This window comes from Eptatretus burgeri, chromosome 12 (assembly GCF_056783735.1).
Source record: "Eptatretus burgeri isolate ZD-2024b chromosome 12, Ebu_testis_v1, whole genome shotgun sequence".
In the NCBI taxonomy this organism is placed as follows: Eukaryota; Metazoa; Chordata; class Myxini; order Myxiniformes; family Myxinidae; genus Eptatretus; species Eptatretus burgeri.
Window position 1 is genome coordinate 62,546,271 of NC_140972.1, and position 18,138 is coordinate 62,564,408.

Genomic DNA, 18,138 nt, shown 5'->3' on the forward strand with positions numbered 1-18,138 from the left:
TATTGTGATTGTGAGGTGTTTTTATAAATGTTGTGGTGAGGTGTTTTTAATATTGTGATTGTGAGGTGTTTTTAATAATGTGATTGTGAGGTGTTTTTAATAATGTGATTGTGAGGTGTTTTTAATAATGTGATGGTGAGGTGTTTTTAATAATGTGATTGTGAGGTGTTTTTAATAATGTGATTGTGAGGTGTTTTTAATCATGTGATTGTGAGGTGTTTTTCATGATGTTATGGTGAGGTGTTTTTAATAATGTTATGGTGAGGTGTTTTTAATCATGTGATTGTGAGGTGTTTTTAATCATGTGATTGTGAGGTGTTTTTCATGATGTTATGGTGAGGTGTTTTTAATAATGTGATTGTGAGGTGTTTTTAATAATGTTATGGTGAGGTGTTTTTAATCATGTGATTGTGAGGTGTTTTTCATAATGTGATTGTGAGGTGTTTTTAATCATGTTGTGGTGAGGTGTTTTTAATAATGTGATTGTGAGGTGTTTTTAATAATGTTATGGTGAGGTGTTTTTAATCATGTGATTGTGAGGTGTTTTTCATGATGTTATGGTGAGGTGTTTTTAATAATGTTATGGTGAGGTGTTTTTAATCATGTGATTGTGAGGTGTTTTAATAATGTTGTGGTGAGGTGTTTTTAATAATGTGATTGTGAGGTGTTTTTAATAATGTGTTTGTGAGGTGTTTTTAATAATGTTGTGGTGAGGTGTTTTTAATCATGTGATTGTGAGGTGTTTTTAATAATGTGATGGTGAGGTGTTTTTAATCATGTTGTGTTGAGGTGTTTTTAACAATGCGATTGTGAGGTGTTTTTAATATTGTGATTGTTTGGTGTTTTTAATAATGTGATTGTGAGGTGTTTTTAATCATGTTGTGGTGAGGTGTTTTTAATAATGTGATTGTGAGGTGTTTTTAATAATGTGATTGTGAGGTGTTTTAATAATGTTGTGGTGAGGTGTTTTTAATAATGTGATTGTGAGGTGTTTTTAATAATGTTGTGGTGAGGTGTTTTTAATCATGTGATTGTGAGGTGTTTTTAATAATGTGATGGTGAGGTGTTTTTAATCATGTTGTGTTGAGGTGTTTTTAACAATGTGATTGTGAGGTGTTTTTAATATTGTGATTGTTTGGTGTTTTTAATAATGTGATTGTGAGGTGTTTTTAATCATGTTGTGGTGAGGTGTTTTTAACAATGTGATTGTGAGGTATTTTTAGTAAAGTGATTGTGAGGTGTTTTTAATAATGTGATTGTGAGGTGTTTATAATAATGTTGCTGGGAGGTGTTTTTAATATTGTGATTGTGAGGTATTTTTAATAATGTGATTGTTAGGTGTTTTTAATAATGTGACTGTGTGGTGTTTTTAATCATGTTGTGGTGAGGTGTTTTTAATATTGTGATTGTGCGGTGTTTTTCATAATCTTTTGGTGAGGTGTTTTTCATAATCTTTTGGTGAGGTGTTTTTAATCATGTTGTGGTGAGGTGATTTTAATCATGTTGTGGTGAGGTGTATTTAATAATGTGATTGTGAGGTGTTTTTAATAATGTGATTGTGAGGTGTTTTAATAATGTGATTGTGAGGTGTTTTTAATAATGTTGTGGTGAGGTGTTGTTAATCATGTGATTGTGAGGTGTTTTTAATAATGTGATGGTGAGGTGTTTTTAATCATGTTGTGGTGAGGTGTTTTTAATAATGTGATTGTGAGGTGTTTTTAACCATGTTGTGGTGAGGTGTTTTTAATAATGTGATTGTGAGGTGTTTCTAATAATGTGATGGTGAGGTGTTTTTAATAATGTTGTGGTGAGGTGTTTTTAATAATGTGATTGTGAGGTGTTTTTAATAATGTTGTGGTGAGGTGTTTTTAATAATGTGATTGTGAGGTGTTTTTAATAATGTGATTGTGAGGTGTTTTTAATAATGTTATGGTGAGGTGTTTTTAATCATGTTGTGGTGAGGTGTTTTTAATAATGTGATTGTGAGGTCTTTTTAATAATGTGATTGTGAGGTGTTTTTCATAATGTTATGGTGAGGTGTTTTTAATCATGTGATTGTGAGGTGTTTTTAATCATGTTGTGGTGAGATGTTTTTAATAATGATTGTGAGGTGTTTTTAATCATGTGATTGTGAGGTGTTTTTAATAATGATTGTGAGGTGTTTTTAATCATGTGATTGTGAGGTGTTTTTAATAATGTAATTGTGAGGTGTTTTTCATAATGTTATGGTGAGGTGTTTTTAATCATGTGATTGTGAGGTGTTTTTAATCATGTTGTGGTGAGGTGTTTTTAATAATGATTGTGAGGTGTTTTTAATCATGTGATTGTGAGGTGTTTTTAATAATGATTGTGAGGTGTTTTTAATCATGTGATTGAGAGGTGTTTTTACTCATGGTGTGGTGAGGTGTTTTTATTCTAGTGCGCCTGGTAAACCATGCCAGTACTGTGCCACCGGAGCTATCTGGGCAACCCACTGGCTGAGCACGCAATTCTCCCACATTTTGAGATGCCATTCTCTTTCCCCCGCTACTTCCGGGACATTCACTGCAAACCATAAGAGCAACGAGGGCCTGTCCATGAGAGGGTCTTACCTGAGTTGGGGGGGGGGACAATTCCTTGGGCAAGGACCTGGGTTTGATTTCCGGTCTGTGTGCATTATTTTCTTACACACACACACACACACACACACACACACACACACACACACACACACACACACACACACACACACACACACACACACACACACACACACAGTCACAATCAAATGTATATAGACTTTAGAAAATCAAAAATAGCAGCAATGTCCTCACCTGTTGGAAGCAGCGAACAACTCGTTGATGTGGATGATCCACACTATATGTAAATTAGCCAATGGTTTGAATCTGAAAACACCGTGCAATGATGATTCCTTCCAAGTTGCATCCAAATCAGATGAAACTTTTTGAGAAGTCAAAAATAGCGATCCCAGAATCATGACCTACCTTGACCTCCTTAATATGCAAGTATTTTTTATTGGGATTTGCAAGGCATCAGGAGGCCTTGGTCCTCAGAAGTTCCCCAACGTTTGGCAAAAATAGGACTATTCGTTTTTGCATCACTGGTGATGAAGGTTGTCGTCAATTTTTCATCGAAACCGTGTGTGTGTAGTTTCAGAGAAGAGAGCGAATATTATTTTGGGGTTTCAAGACCCCCTTGACCCTGATTTTGTTTTTGTTTTTAATGCTGTGAACAAACTTTGGTACATCATGGGTGATGAAGGTTGTGGTCAAGTTTCAATGAAATTGCGTGTGTTGTTTCTGAGAAGTTCCAAGTGTTTACATACTGACTCACTGACTGACAGACACTGCACGATGCTAATACCTCACCTGAACAATTTTTGTTCCAGGTGAGATAAAAACGACACTGTCTTGCCATTCTACACTGCTTTACTGGTAACAGCTGACTGATGATGTGCAATCATTCCATCAGATTTTGGGTGGTGGGCTTGGGATCCGAGGATCCTGAGCTCAAATCCCACTCAGATGTTGAATTAATACCAGGTGGGGTTGACTCTGCCTGTCATCCTACCGAGGTTGGCAAAATGAGTGCCAACTTTCTGGTATCCTGTGTCGGAGTGGTGACCCGCCCAGTATTGTGCCCAGTAGCCAAGGAGTCTGCTTAGGCAGCACCAACCATATGCACAGAGTATGGTCGCAATGGATGGATTCCATCACGTGCCAATGCCATCTGTTAGGTTTCGGTGCCACTCAACATCACCGTGGTGTGTGTGTGTGTGTGTGTGTGTGTGTGTGTGTGTGTGTGTGTGTGTGTGTGTGTGTGTGCGCGCGCTGTATCTGTAACTACATATATATATATATATATATATATATATATATATATATATATATATATATATATATATATGTTATATACATATATTTGTGACTTATATGGCAGTCATAACATGCATATATATTTACCTGTGGAATCGATTCTGACAAAAAGCCACCATCCTGACAATGCAGATGAAGAGTTCTGCAACTCGAAGCACGCACAGCCCTTCTGATGGCAATGCAAAGCAGGCTGTCCTGTCTGTATTTGGGTTGTGGACATTAAATATCTTGTGGTGGACCATTGTGCGCTAACACCCTGACAAAATTCTCAACCAATAATAAATGGGATATATGTTGATTTCAAAACATTATAGATGCTAACTTGGATTAAGTTAACGATAAGAATGAAATTATTAAATAGTTACATTGAAGGTACTTAAATTGGTAGATTCAGATATGAAGATGGTGCAGTTATGACACTCGCATTATGGACCAAATCGCCTCCCCCTGTGCCTTTGTTTCGTTGTATATCCTTGTGTTATTGTGATTGTCGCTATTCCCATTTCTCACGCAAAAAACAGAGTTTTATGGTGGCGAGTTTGTTGTTTAAGTTATTTCCATTCTTTTCTGTATCTCACTTTTGATTCGTCATAATATCTGATATAAATCTGACAACAATTTCATGAGATCTCATGAGAATTTTCTTGGAATGATTGGGTCTAAACTTATAAAAATGCATTATTCTATCCACAGCTCTTTTGGAGCTGATATATGGGCTGCACCTCCTGGGGAATTGCACCTTTTTGGAGAGTGTTAAACGGACGTTTCATTATCCTTGCACTCATTGCTTTATGTTAATTACACAATATACGAGCAAACAGTAAACCCAAGCAGGTTGACTGTCAACTTCTTGCTTTTCACTTTCTGGAATTCTTCATCCTTCGATAGCCATCAGGACTTTAAAGAAGCACACTGATTGGTTCATCAATTGCAGACATTAAAGTCCCTTCAAAGCAAGCCTTTTATCTTCCTCTTTTTTTCCTTTTCATCTTTTTTTTTCTTCTTCTTCTTCCTCTTCTTCATCATCTTACAGTTACTTAAACAATTTCTTTATTATAAGGAGCAGTTTGATGACATGATAGCGCATCGTGTTATAAGATTGTCTGGTTTCCCTTTCCCAAAAGAAAAATATATGGCTGATGAGTGAACATCGCCAAGGGGTCCATATATTTAATACATACGCAAATATGTTATAATTTTTGACCGTCTCTCTCGCTTCGTCTCCATACATGCCTCTTTCTGGCTCGCTCTCTCGCTCTCGTGCTCTCGTGCTCTCTCTCTCTCTCTCTCTCTCTCTCTCTCTCTCTCTCTCTCTCTCTCTCTCTCTCTCTCTCTCTCTCTCTCTCTCTCTCTCTCTCTCTCTCTCTCTCTCTCTCTCCTGCCATACTCTTCTACCCTACCGACTCACTTCTATCATCCCTTCTGTTACTTTTTCAATTTTATTTTTCACATTTTAGCACCAGAGTCCATGATAAATATATTGCTCCTGGGATAGTTAAAACTAGAACTTATTGGGACACCCAAAAAATGATAATGTGTAAACAGCAGCACAATCTGTTATCATCTGCTTATTCTAGTGATGGCTTTCTTGTGAGCCCAGCACAGTCGTCATTTTTAGCAGTGTCCTGGCAGATGAGCCCATTAACAAGCACACTGCCATGTGATTGCCAATGGCATGTCGATACTTTGTTGTGTAGTTCTCATTCCATGCTCTTCTTCCTGCCATCTCCTCCAACCCCTTCTCTCTCCTGTGCAGCTCTCAATGAGCCCACCATCGACTATGGCTTCCAGCGCTTGCAGAAACTCATCCCCCGCCACCCCGGAGACCCTGAGAGGCTGCCTAAGGTGAGTGGGAACCTGTCGAGACAAGTTGCTGGGAGCGAGAACATCGTGGAGATTCTCGGGTGGGGAAAACATTGGGATGTAACTGAAGAAAACATGAGGAGACCACATTGCTATAGTAAAGAAAACAAAATGTCCTACTTTGCACAAGAGGCTTCAATGAGTCTCTTATTGGAATCATATTTTGCTTGCATAATCACTTATGATCTTACACACTATCTTGACTGCCAACACTATCTTGACATTTCAATATGCACTGTTTACCCAGAGATGCTACTTGATGGTTCTCATACGTAACTGTGATCTCTCTGGACGTTAATGAAGGTTTGTTGTGAGTCATTGGCTTAGGAGTTTACTCCAAACAACTCACTCCCCCATGCTCAATTTCCCATTTGATCTTTCTCCATAGGAGTATTTCCCTCAGTATTATTATGCTACATAGCCACCACGACTAAAATTTAGCTCCTTAAAGTTAACCAATGTTGTTGTTTTAGTCTGCAAGATCATTCCATTCTGTTCTTCGATTTCATTTTGGTTATTATCAGTTGTGGATATCTTATTTCCTCGCTCTATATCATTCCATTCATGTCAAATGGCGGATACTTCCAATGCGGTGCTCTCAAAATTTGGGAGTACGTCCATGACGGGGAAGGGCACACTGAGATGCCGGGCCGACTGGCTAGGCAACGGACACCCTGCCGCCGGCTTTACCGATATTAGCCAGCTGTTGTCCGAGATCGTTGGCTACCTGGGTAGAGTGGTGAAGCTATGCTAAAGATGAATAATAGCACAAGAAAAAAAGTTATACTGAAGATAATTTCTGCTTTTCAGTTTTGTCAGGGACATGATTGCATTGTGAGAAGGCAACCGAAGCTGAAATTACTTTGTATTTCGAAATTGGTTGCAGAATAATCATTTTCTTGATGAAGTATTTTTAAATTGAAAAAGGGGTTCGGTGGATTACGGGTTTTAGGAGTGGGATGAATTATTTAATAATCCTGTTAGAGATGTTGTTTTCCTTTTCAAACACATTAGTAGGACATGAATAAACAAGTTTAAGAAGATCTCTTACAGGATGGGAGCAAATGAACAGTCTCTGCAGAAAGTTCTTACATAATTTCTCATTAGACATGGTACTGTATATATGGTGATTTGAAGAAAAAAAAATGGCAGTTGTTTGATCGCACTGTTTGTACATTTGTATTCAAGTCAGAAATACACCTTCCAACATATTGATTCAATACATGCGGCAAACTTTATGATTCTCCTTTGTGCAACCATTTTAGTTTTTCTTCAGAATCTTCTTAACGTTAGAAAACCCTCGTGTTTAAAATTCAATATTGTAATTTCTCAACATCAGTACCCCACGGTAAATATGCTTTTTTCTTCCACTGTTTTACCTTTAAATTATGTTTCTCGGGTTATTCAAGTCCCATGCAGTCTTTGTTTTAATCAAGCATTTCAAAATACAAGAAACACCTGCTGCCTTCTGGAGCATTGGGAAGATGTTTCACCCCCACACCTTCCTCGCAGGGGGTTAAGGTGGATTTATCCTGGGTCCAAGGGGGGGTGGGGAAGCTGCATCGGTACGACCAACACTTATGCAAAATCTGGTGGAGATTGGCCCAACTTTGTTTGTTTTCTTTTTCCTATGGTTTTCAGATGTATCTACATACATACATACATACATACATACATACATACATACATGCTGGAGAAGCACGTCACTGCATCCACTTTCCGTCGGTACTCCAAGGGCCTCCGTCTGGCCACCCCCCAGGTAGATGCCTGGCCAATCCCCATCTCCTTAAGATGCTCATCAACCTGATGCAACAACAAGGTATGTGGTCGGCCCATTGGCCTCCTCCACTCATGAGACTCCCTCGCTGAGAGAATCTGGTGAACATGATCAGCGTCAGAAAAACGAGCCACATGTCCATACAGCCGCAGCTGACGCTCACGGACTCTGCAGGTAACAAATCTCATTTCAGTCTCTCTCAGCAACCGCTCGTTGGACACAAAATCTGACCAGCAATAGCCAAGGGTTCTCCGAAGAGGCTGGTACCGAAGGAGTTAAGTCTCCATCTCAGATCCCTGGTCAGAGTCCCAAGTCTCACATCCATAGAGCAAGACTGGAACCAAGGACCTGAAGACTCGGACTTTCGTCCTCTCATACAGGTACCGGCAGCACCACACCCCGTGATTCAGTGAATCCATGACTCCCCAGGCCTGACCCAGACGTCTGTTGACATTTCTAGAAATAGAGTTCATGGCTAAAAATAGTTTTAAAAAAATACTTTTTTCCACTGTGCATTCACCCAAATAACCATTGACACCACCATTATGTTCCTTTCAAACAAAGATAAATCCGATTTGATGCTGGACAATTTGGAGAAATGGTAGTTGGACCATATTCAGTAGTTTCCCAATTCTTAATATCAGTGTGAAAATTTTCTGGGGGGAAAGTATTGGTCAGTTCAGATGCTGCTTCTTGATAATACATTAAAGTGTAGGACAGGGATAGTTCATGACATTTAATGCAAGTAATAGCCGTTTCATTGGTTGCAATGATGGATGATGAAGGCAATAGTTTGCGAAATGTCTCCATACTCTTCTGTTTTTGATGAGTGTCGAGGTACCCTCATTTGCATGCTGAGTTTTACTTGGTCGATGCAATTCTGTAAAACAGTGTCAGATCTGATCTCCAGTTTAACATTCACCATTCATGGAATGCTTCATCAGACTGCCACAGTTGTTGTAAACCAGGAAGGAAATTTCAAAAGGTGCAAGACTAAATAAATGAGACCTTTACAGTTGAATTAGCTGTGGGAACACCTGAAAATGTTGCTCTTCAGAAAAAGGTTGTGGGAACTTTCTCGTCTGCAGGTACAAGCGATCATTGGATAGTCTGGTTGGAGATGCATCTGATAAAGGATGTGACTCCGAAATACATTCTCCTGGAAATGAGCCAATATGACAGTTTTAGTCACATCCAGTTTATATTTTCAGGAATTCAACACAGGACCAGACGGCTCAATGGAAAACATGTCACCAGCATTTATAACCTTCTAAGCCTGAAATTGAATGTACTCGTGGAATATCATAATTCTATTACGTTGTTATAACATTAAATTATGCCTTGTAATGAGGCATGTTAAAGGCCCGTCGAAAGTCCCCCTGCCTTATTGGTTTTGTCGGCAAGATGAAAACGTTATAACATCACTAGCGACTGAAACAAAATCGTTTCGGGTGAGAATGGAGCTGACGCGTGATGTTTTCCCATTTCGATGGTACAGCAGTTGAAAAATGAAACTGCTTGAAAACACTTAAGAGGCCGTAGTGCATTTCCAAGATTGTAAAGGTGTTCATATAAAAACAGTATACGAACACATCAGCTTGGATCAGAGCGGTTCAGAAATTCTTGAGTGATTCCAAGCAAAGTGGCAGTAAGTAAACTCAGGCATAATCAGTGTATTTTGAACAGAGAAAAATGTAGAAATGGGATTTTAATATCGATGAGTAGCATTCTAGCATACTGACCAGATGGCCATTCTTGGGTTAAAATACACCAAAGAAACAACAAACAAATCTGACACAAAATCACAAACGTCACAAAATGCACTTTTGACCAACTTGCTTGTTCCTTGTTTGATAGGCTTGTGTGGCCTATAAATGAACACAACCTTATCGGAGTGTTAGCTCAATTCTTGGCATTAATCACTGTATTATCATATTAGGTGTAACTCACTTGGTGTTGGCTTAACAGTTAAGGTAGCTAGCTTGAGATGTTAGAGTCTTGAGTTTGAGCCCCTGTTGTGCTGTTAAAATAGCACCAGGTGGGTTGACTAAGCCTGTCGTCCTTCTGAGGTTGGCAAAATGGTTACCAGCTTACTGGTAACAGGGGCACTGTATCAGTGGCACAGCCATGCTTTCAGAAATGATCAAACCAGCAGCCACAGGCTGCATATGAAACAACAACACATGTCACTGAAACTTGTTTTTCTTTTCATTCCTATACCTAACTTGAGAGCGCAAAGCTAATTCGTGCAAATGCCATGCACAGATTCTACCTCTAACTTCCTCGTGCATACCAGCATTGCAAGATGCTCTGTAATATCCCGTGAAAGTGCATATGCAATTACAAGGTGCCCTATTCATGGGCATTACGCTAGCAAACAGCTCAATTTAAGCTCGGCGATGCAATAAGACTGGACTTTGCAGGCCATGGAATCACTACAATACTCAGCGAGAGCTAGTTTCCTCCTTTACAAGTGCTAATATGTCATAACTCTTTGAAAAACACCCTTTCGCTTCGAGCCTTGTTCAGAGACTATGAAGCTTACTTATCGAAAGCCTGAATGCCAACAAGAGGAAGAGGCACAGCACTCTTTGCCCACTGTGCATTTTCAAGCACGCAGACTGGCAAGGGCAGTGACATCTGTTCAAGATAGTACATGCGGTCAAACAAAGTTCCAGCCAAGAACCACAATGAGAAATATTTTTTTTAGCGGCTTTCACTCCTTTTTAGAGCTTATTTTGTCGAACATCAAGCAATAAGTGCAGTAATAAACCAAAATGTTAAAAAAACAAAACGAGAACAAAACTTACTTGTTTACAGCCAGCACAATCACTTTATGCAAGTTGTTGGCGTTGGAGTTCCTTGTACACCCCCGGTGACGAATCACATATCGTTCCTGATATCCTTGGATGATCTAAAGTTGACCTGAGCACCAAGTGTGTCTTGGTTTATTGAGCACTCCAAAACTGCTCTGAGCTCCTCACAGGGTGCCGGCTGGGAATTTCAGCTTACATCATCATTTGGTGTTAAAGAGAGATCAGATGATGAATGCGAGCAGCAAAGTAAAAATAGAAATAAGAATAGATTTGAAATTTGGCGGATTAAAAAAAATAACCTCCTGTAACACACTTACACTCCGATTATGATTAGCAAATTTTGAACTATCCACGAGGAAACCAGCATGGTTTCGTTGTAATTGAAAGTCAAATTCCATTTAAGACTGCTCATTTCAAGTCTCCATTAAATTAACAGGATGACATGGGCTAGTTCAACTGACTGTTGTCAAATTAATAATGCAGAAGTGGATACACATCACCTGAGCGCAGAAAATGATTGCTATCATTAAACCAGATGTAGTGGGTTTGGGAGGGGGTAACTTTATGCCTTAGGGTATGTTTTTAGGGTTTAAGCTCTGCAAGATTGTTTATAATATTAATATGTTTGTAATATTTATTTACACCATTGAAAGTTTTTCTTTTCTTCTTTTTGTTCTTCTTCTTCCGTGTGGCAGCTTGGCTACTGGGTAGTTATAACTTTTTTGGGGCGCGACTATTCCGCCGATGCTGTTTCCCGATACCAGTACGCTGGTAATCATTTTGCCGACCTCGGAATGATGACAGGTTGAGTAAACTCCACCTGGTGTTAATTCTTTGGCCAAATTTCAGGCTTTTTATGATTAGTATCTTCTAAATATGTTTTGAGGGAAACTTTAAGTGTTGGAAGGAGAGCAGAGGGGTAACATACGTACTCGCCTTTAAGCCACCGAAAATGGGTTCAATTCCTTACTCAACAATAACATGTCATCCTGGTGATCTGCAGCTCTGATCAGACCACACCTGTGCATGTGCATACATTAATACGCAGTCTTTCAGAGGGATGCTAAACAGGTGTCTCATCCACTCACATTTGCTGGTAAAGATCCCACAATACCTTGCAAAAAATAACAGGCCCATTGTAGTCGGTACCCTCGACAAATTACAACTCCCGTCCTGAGGACTATATCTGGAGAGAGCCATGTCAAACCACTCAGTGCATTCTCTGCCTAGTGACACCTTCAACAGTGTCGATAGGCTGGAAAGAGAATAGCCATGAACATAACAGAGGGGAACATTGTATGATCCTTTTTAGTTCCAACAGTAAAATCTAAAACACAAGATTCATCGGACATCTGTTTGTCTGTCTGTCTGTCTGTCTGTTTGTTTGTTTGTTTGTTTGCGTTTTTTTCAAGGACCGCTGGACTGACCGACAACCACCAAATTTGGCACATAGTCCGATCCGGGATTGTCCAGAGGGTATTTTCATCACAAACTCAGCCTTTAAAAACCCCGAAGAACCATAAGACCTCTGTTTTTTATATGCTCGAGAGAAGACTTTCTATGACTGGTAACAGCTTGGGAGATGAGATTCCAAGGACCCTAAGAACCATTAGAATGATGAGACCCTTGAGGCAATCGAATTCCCTGAACACAATGAAGACACTTTTGGTCCCCGAATACCCCAAAAACCCTATGGACCCCAAAGATGGTTAAGATCCCTAAGACTCTTGAAGACCCTTTAAGACCCTCAAGTCTTTTGAAGATCCTTAAGACCCCTGAGAGCCAGAAGACCTCAAAGACCCTGAAGAACTGTAAAACCCTAAAGACCCTTTAAGATGTCAAACACCCTTAACACCCAAATGATCTGTAAGACCCTTGAGACCTGAAAGACCCTGAAGACCTCAAAGACCCTGAAGACCTCAAAGACACTTCAGACCCCTTTACCCACTGGTGTTCTGGCTCTCCTGTTTCTCCCACTTCTCAGTACCCCCCGCCCTCCACCTCCAACCCGGGTAACACCAGGTAACCCTGCAAGTTGTTTATATAGTAAATACAGCTGCTTCACATGTTCCTGAAGTGAAGGTAAAGCCTTCTAGTTTTCCTTTACAACTGCTAAAATCTCATATTACCCTTCAAAAAGCACCCTGGTGCCAAATTCAGGCCATTCGATCACACCACGATGAAGCTGATCCGGTCAAAAAGGTCAAAATAAACGGTCTTATAAAGTCTTCTAAAAATTCTGCAACAAGTGATTTTTTTATATCCTTTTATGAAGTTGCAAATGGTCACTGGCTTTGACAGCAAAACATTTTTTTTATTACAGACCCGAGGCATCAAAAAATCTCCATATACCAAACAAATGGTTTCAAATGGAGCACATCACCACCATTAGAGCATTTAAATTGCATCAAATGCAGCAATAAATGTGAATAGTTGCTCCCAGCTTACCAGCTCAGGGATGGAAGATGCCATTTGCATTTTTGTCTCCTCCATTCCTACACACCACATCATGGATATGGACACCCAGCAGGATTAAAAACAAAACCTGTCAAAGGGGGGAGGAGCACCTTGTGAGCCAACAGCCATCCAGACTGTATATCGTGCCCAACTGTCTGCGGACGTCCTCCTGCAGTTGGGTTACTTTTTATGAGGAGGTCTGTGGCAGAATTTGCACTCAGGCCACCGTAAAACCCTTCACTCTGCAAAACACAAGAAAAACGCAAAGAAAATTGAAAACCCACTCCATGGGAGTACCTTCTGCGCAGCTGCCATCTGCAGGGCAGCTCACCAGATGACGGGATTGGGGCAAAGCCATCGGGACCCCCACTCTTTGATGATAGGAGGAAAACCATGGAGTAACCTTCCCGGGTCAGATTGTGTTAGTGTATTTTGGGGTGGTATTGAGGTGTCATCCACCAGACGGCAGTCTCCTTGGGTTAACCTGAGGTGGTCCCGTCCTGTGGGAGCCTGGAATGTTCCATCCCTAAGAGAAGATGATCACCTGTCCCTGTTATCATCTGAGCTCAAGTGTTTGAACATCGGTATTAGGGCACTCATTGAGGTTCAGGGACCGGATAGTGACGAGATCACGACAGGTGGTGACACCTACTATTGGTCTGGTCACTGATGGTTACCATACCCAAGGTGTGCTGCTGCTGTGTCAAATAAGCTGACTCTAATGCTAATTGAGGTAACACCGGTCAACGAGTGCATTATGAGACAAAGGATTTGTCAATCCTTTGGTGTCATTTCCCTGGTCTCTGTGCTCCGACTGAGGCGAGTGATCTCACCATGAAAGATGCATTCTATGCCACGCTCGAGTCTGTGGTTGATCAGTGCCCCAGGCGAGATACTCTTCTCATCTTGGGGGATTTCAATGCATCAACTGGAGCTGATAGGGATGGTTCTGAGACAAGTGTTGGTCCCAATGGGTCTGGAACTGTGAACCAGAATAGCAACAAGTTCCTTGACTTTGCAAGAAGTCATAGATTTTTGGTGGCTCGTTCATGGTTTCAGCGCCCATCAGGTTCATGGCTGGACTTGGAATTCCAACGCTGGTTGGGTGGTAAAGGAGATTGAGCATGTGCTCGTTGATGGTTGCTGGAGGATGATCCAGAACTGCAGGGTCTACCGCAGTGCTCAGTTCCTCAATACCGACCACAGGATTTTGGGAGCAACTCTAAAGTTGCAACTGAAATTCGGGAGAATGGTTGCACCCCAGCCAAGGCTGGATGTTGGCAAACTCAAGGATGAGATTGGAGCTGAGGTGTTTGCGAACAGGCTGAGTGGGGATTTTTGTGGGGTCTCGGTGCTTTGGAGAATCCTGAAAAGTTGTGGGGTGCCTTCAGGAACACCATCCTTGATGTTGCCGGTGGATGTCTCCAGCGCGAAGAAGAATTTTGTCTCTCAAGGGACACTGGATAGCACTGACCAGAGTCACAGGGCCAGGCTGAATGGCAGAGTTGAGTTGATCAGGGAATTGAGGTGTAAAACTGGACGTGCGCTGAGCATGGATAAGGAGGCCTATGTGCGAGGAATCTGTGAGGGGGTAGGGCATCACCTGTGGTCAAGTGATTCTCGTCCTGCTTACAGGGGAATTCGCACATTGCGTTCCTCCAAGCCCATCCCTCGGTGCACTGCAGTTAGAGCGGAGGGTGGTGGGTTCTTGAGACAGGAGTCCAAAGTGAAGGCCATCTGGGCCGGTTACTTTTCGCGGCTGCACCAGGCTGATCCACCAGCTGTTGAGTTGGATGTCAGGGGTGATACTATCCCGATTGGTGACCCCACAATCAACTGTGATCCACCTTATTTTGTGGAAACACAAGCTACATTGAACTCGTTGATATGGGGTAAAGCTCCAGGGATCAGTGGCATCCATGCTGAACTTCTCAAGGCTGGTGGAAATGCTGCACTCATGTCATTGCATGCAGTTCTGTGCTCTGCCTGGAACACAGGCATCATCCCAACTGATTGGAATAGGGGCCTTGTTGTCCCGACCTGGAAAGGGAGGGGTGATCGCCAGGACTGCAACAACTACTGAGGGTGATGCTGCTCTCAGTGCTGGGCAATGCCTTTGCTCAGATAATTCTTGATAGGGTTCGCCACCATCTGCTTGAACACCAGTGGAGGATTCATGGTCATCGTGGGGTGCCACCAAAACTGATCAATCTGATGTCTGAAATATATTTTGGTTCTGAGAGTGTTGTGAGATGTGGTGATACCATCTCTGACTTATTTGCAGTTGTTACTGAAGTTTGTCAGGGTATGTACTGGCCTCCACACTTTTGAGCACATGTATGGACTGGATTTTGGGGAAGATGTTGCAGAGATCAAGATGCGGTGCATAGTTTGGGAATGTCAATATCTCTGACCTTGATTTCGCAGATGATGCAGTTATTTTTGCAGAGACTCTGGATATCCTTTTGGGGGCTCTCGAGGTGCTGAATGAGGAGTCGCAGCCGCTGGGAGTATGGGTTTCCTGGGTCAAAACTAAGCCCCAGGCTTTCAATGACATCTTGGAAACTGCTCTCTTGTCTCCACTTGTTTGTGTTGAGGATGTTGAGGTCACGGAGAGATTCACTTACCTTGGCTCTTGGTCACGGAGAGACATGTTCATGTCTCTGCTGGCTTTGAGCCAGAGGTCAATAGATGTCTGGACGGGCCTGGGGAGTCATGGATTCACTGAATCATGGGGTGTTGTGCTGTCAGTACCTGTGCAGGACGATGAAAGTCAGAGTCTTCAGGTCCTTGGTGCTTCCAGTCTTGCTCTACAGATGCGAGACTTGGAATCTGACCAGGGATCTGAGATGGAGACTTAATTCCTTTGGTACCAGGTCTTCTCGGCGAATGTTTGGCTATCGCTGGTTGGACTTTGTGTCCAATAAGCATTTGGTGGGAGAGACTCAAATGAGATTTGTTACCTGCATAGTCTGTGAGTGTCAGCTGTGGCTGTATGGGCATGTGGCTCGTTTTCCTGACACTGATCCTGCTCACCAGATTCTCTCAGCGAGGGAGTCTCGTGATTGGAGGAGGCCAACGGGCCGACCACGTGCTCCGTGGTTGCATCAGGTTGATTGGCATCTCAAGGAGATGGGGATGGGCTGGCGGCCCCTGCTGTACCGGCGGAAAGTGGATGCAGTGACATGCTGCTCTGGCACATGCTCCCATACCTGACCTGATTCCTGCCCCTTTTGGAATCTCATGTAGGAACGGGCAAGTTCCTCGTTTGGCAAATAGCTTGTGTCGCTGAAGGATAACCACTGGATCTTGCAAAGATCATGTTAAGAATTTTAGAACAAGTGTGTATTCTTTTTAAATAAGGAAGCATTGTACAATACGAGTAAACATGAGTGCTCAGACAAAACTCAGTGGCATGAAGCTGTGAGAGTGTGTGCATGTTCAGAGGAGGCATGGGAAGTATGGGAAGTGAAGCATGGGATCGGTTGAGTGTTGTGGGTGGTGGGGAGGGGTGATTGTGTGAAGGTATTGTCATGAAGCAGCGATATCCGGCCTTCACTTCAAAATGGTAGCATTAGCACCCAGAACATTGATCATAGCACATGAGTCTGGTTGATTTCCCAATCGATTGCACCACTTTATGTATTCCGAGGGACCTGCTTTTCCCAAGACAAGCAGATGTGTGTAAAACGCCTCTTACGATGCACTGCGCTGCAATGAACGATGACAACTTGTCCAAAACACTGGATAAAGAGTATAATGGTTGCGTTGTAGATCTTGTTTGGTTATCAGAACAAAATAAGGTTTTGATTTTTTTTTTTTTACGTACAAGATCGAGGCTCATTGAAGAGTGAGATGACAGAGGGTATAGAAACAATGTAATTTTTTTTTCAAAAGGTAAATGACAGTCGGGTAGTGGGGCCACAGTTGAATACAACAAGTGAGAGAAGAAACACAGAAACCTGCAAGTAGGAGATAGGGTTGGGATATATATCCAACCATTCAACAAGATCTGCCTGGGCTGCACTCTGTTTTCCTTTACTTATCCTCTATCAATACATTCAAAACCCCTTCACTCCTTACACTGAACTTGCTTTGCTCTCTCTCAACCACTCCATTTTCTCTTAATATATCCGTCTTCCTCTATCCAGCATTCATTCCCATTCTGCTGTCATTCATACCCTCCACATCATTCCTGCTCATCAAAATTTATTTGGAAAAATTCTTTTTTTGTGTGCCATATGATTCTCTTGTACTTTGGTCACCTCACCTCACCATCCTCACTGGCCCTGGAAGCAAAGTCTTTCATTTCTTTTTCATCCTCTCCTCCTTCCTCTCCCATGTTTCTCATTCTCCTACCATGCATCTTTCTCCTTTCCCTCATCTCTTCCTAGGCAGGATATAAACCCACTCACATCAATCTATCACATCTTTCTCTGAGCATCCATTAAACAGGCTCGCCACCCCAATCCTGATGTGTGTGACTGGGTTGCCAATAGCAGTATTCAGAAACAGAAACCGATTTGTGGTAAATGCAGACACATGGGTCCATCATTTCCTCTCAACCCCTTCTGGCCTTCTGTCTCTTCAGCTGTCACCCCTGCCCACACCCCCACTCACAAGACACACTCCACCCCTCATCCTGTAACCATACCTCCCATCCCTCACACAGCCCTCCTTCCCCAAAATGCTTCCTTTTTGCCACACCATGCTTCCCCCTCACCCTACAAACCCTTGCAATCACCTAGCTATGTCCTTTCCCTTTCATTCTGATCCATTAACATCACAGGTCTCTGTCAGTGGCCACCTCATCCCAAGCTACATGTCATCTGTTTAAACAAACTTTTCTTTCACAGGATATCGTGGATGTACTTATCCCTCTCTCCTCATTTATTCCTGGTACCACTTTCAGAAGTCCAATGCTTGTGTTGGTAGTTAGTCGTGTCATGGTCTACGTCAGGAGCACCCTTCCCCATGCCCACCCTGTGTTACTTAGGCCTAAGTCACATTTGCCATGGCGGCCGTGGGGTCTCCAAAATCTACGGCCACAAGCAATTATATGGCGGCCGCAGTATTTCCATGGTCACACAATGTAGCAGTCACATGTTTTTATTTTTCGGGGAGCCGCACGGCGTATTCATAAATTGTGGAGACCGAAAACGTGGGGGTGCCGTACGGTCTTTGATTTGATGTCGCACAGTGACCTTAGGGCGTTCCTGCGGCGGCCATAGAATTTTAAAGGCAAACGCAAGGTGCCCGCAAGGCGACGGCAGGGGGGCGAACGTGCGGCCAGACGGACGGTAACGAGTGGGTTATTTTTTTACCAGTTATTTTGTTTCGGCTTGTCGAA

At 42.2% G+C, this 18,138-nt stretch overlaps 1 protein-coding gene across 8 annotated transcripts in view; it reads left to right on the forward strand.

The window, feature by feature from the left end:
* LOC147015753 (transcription factor COE3-like) overlaps positions 1-18,138 on the forward strand; it is a 353,977-nt gene that overhangs the window by 265,409 nt on the left and 70,430 nt on the right. For all 8 annotated transcript variants that reach the window (XM_085848257.1, XM_085848249.1, XM_085848255.1 and 5 more), the window contains one exon: positions 5,632-5,720. In XM_085848257.1, the coding sequence (XP_085704383.1) occupies positions 5,632-5,720 (89 nt within the window). The remainder of the gene's footprint in view (positions 1-5,631; positions 5,721-18,138) is intronic.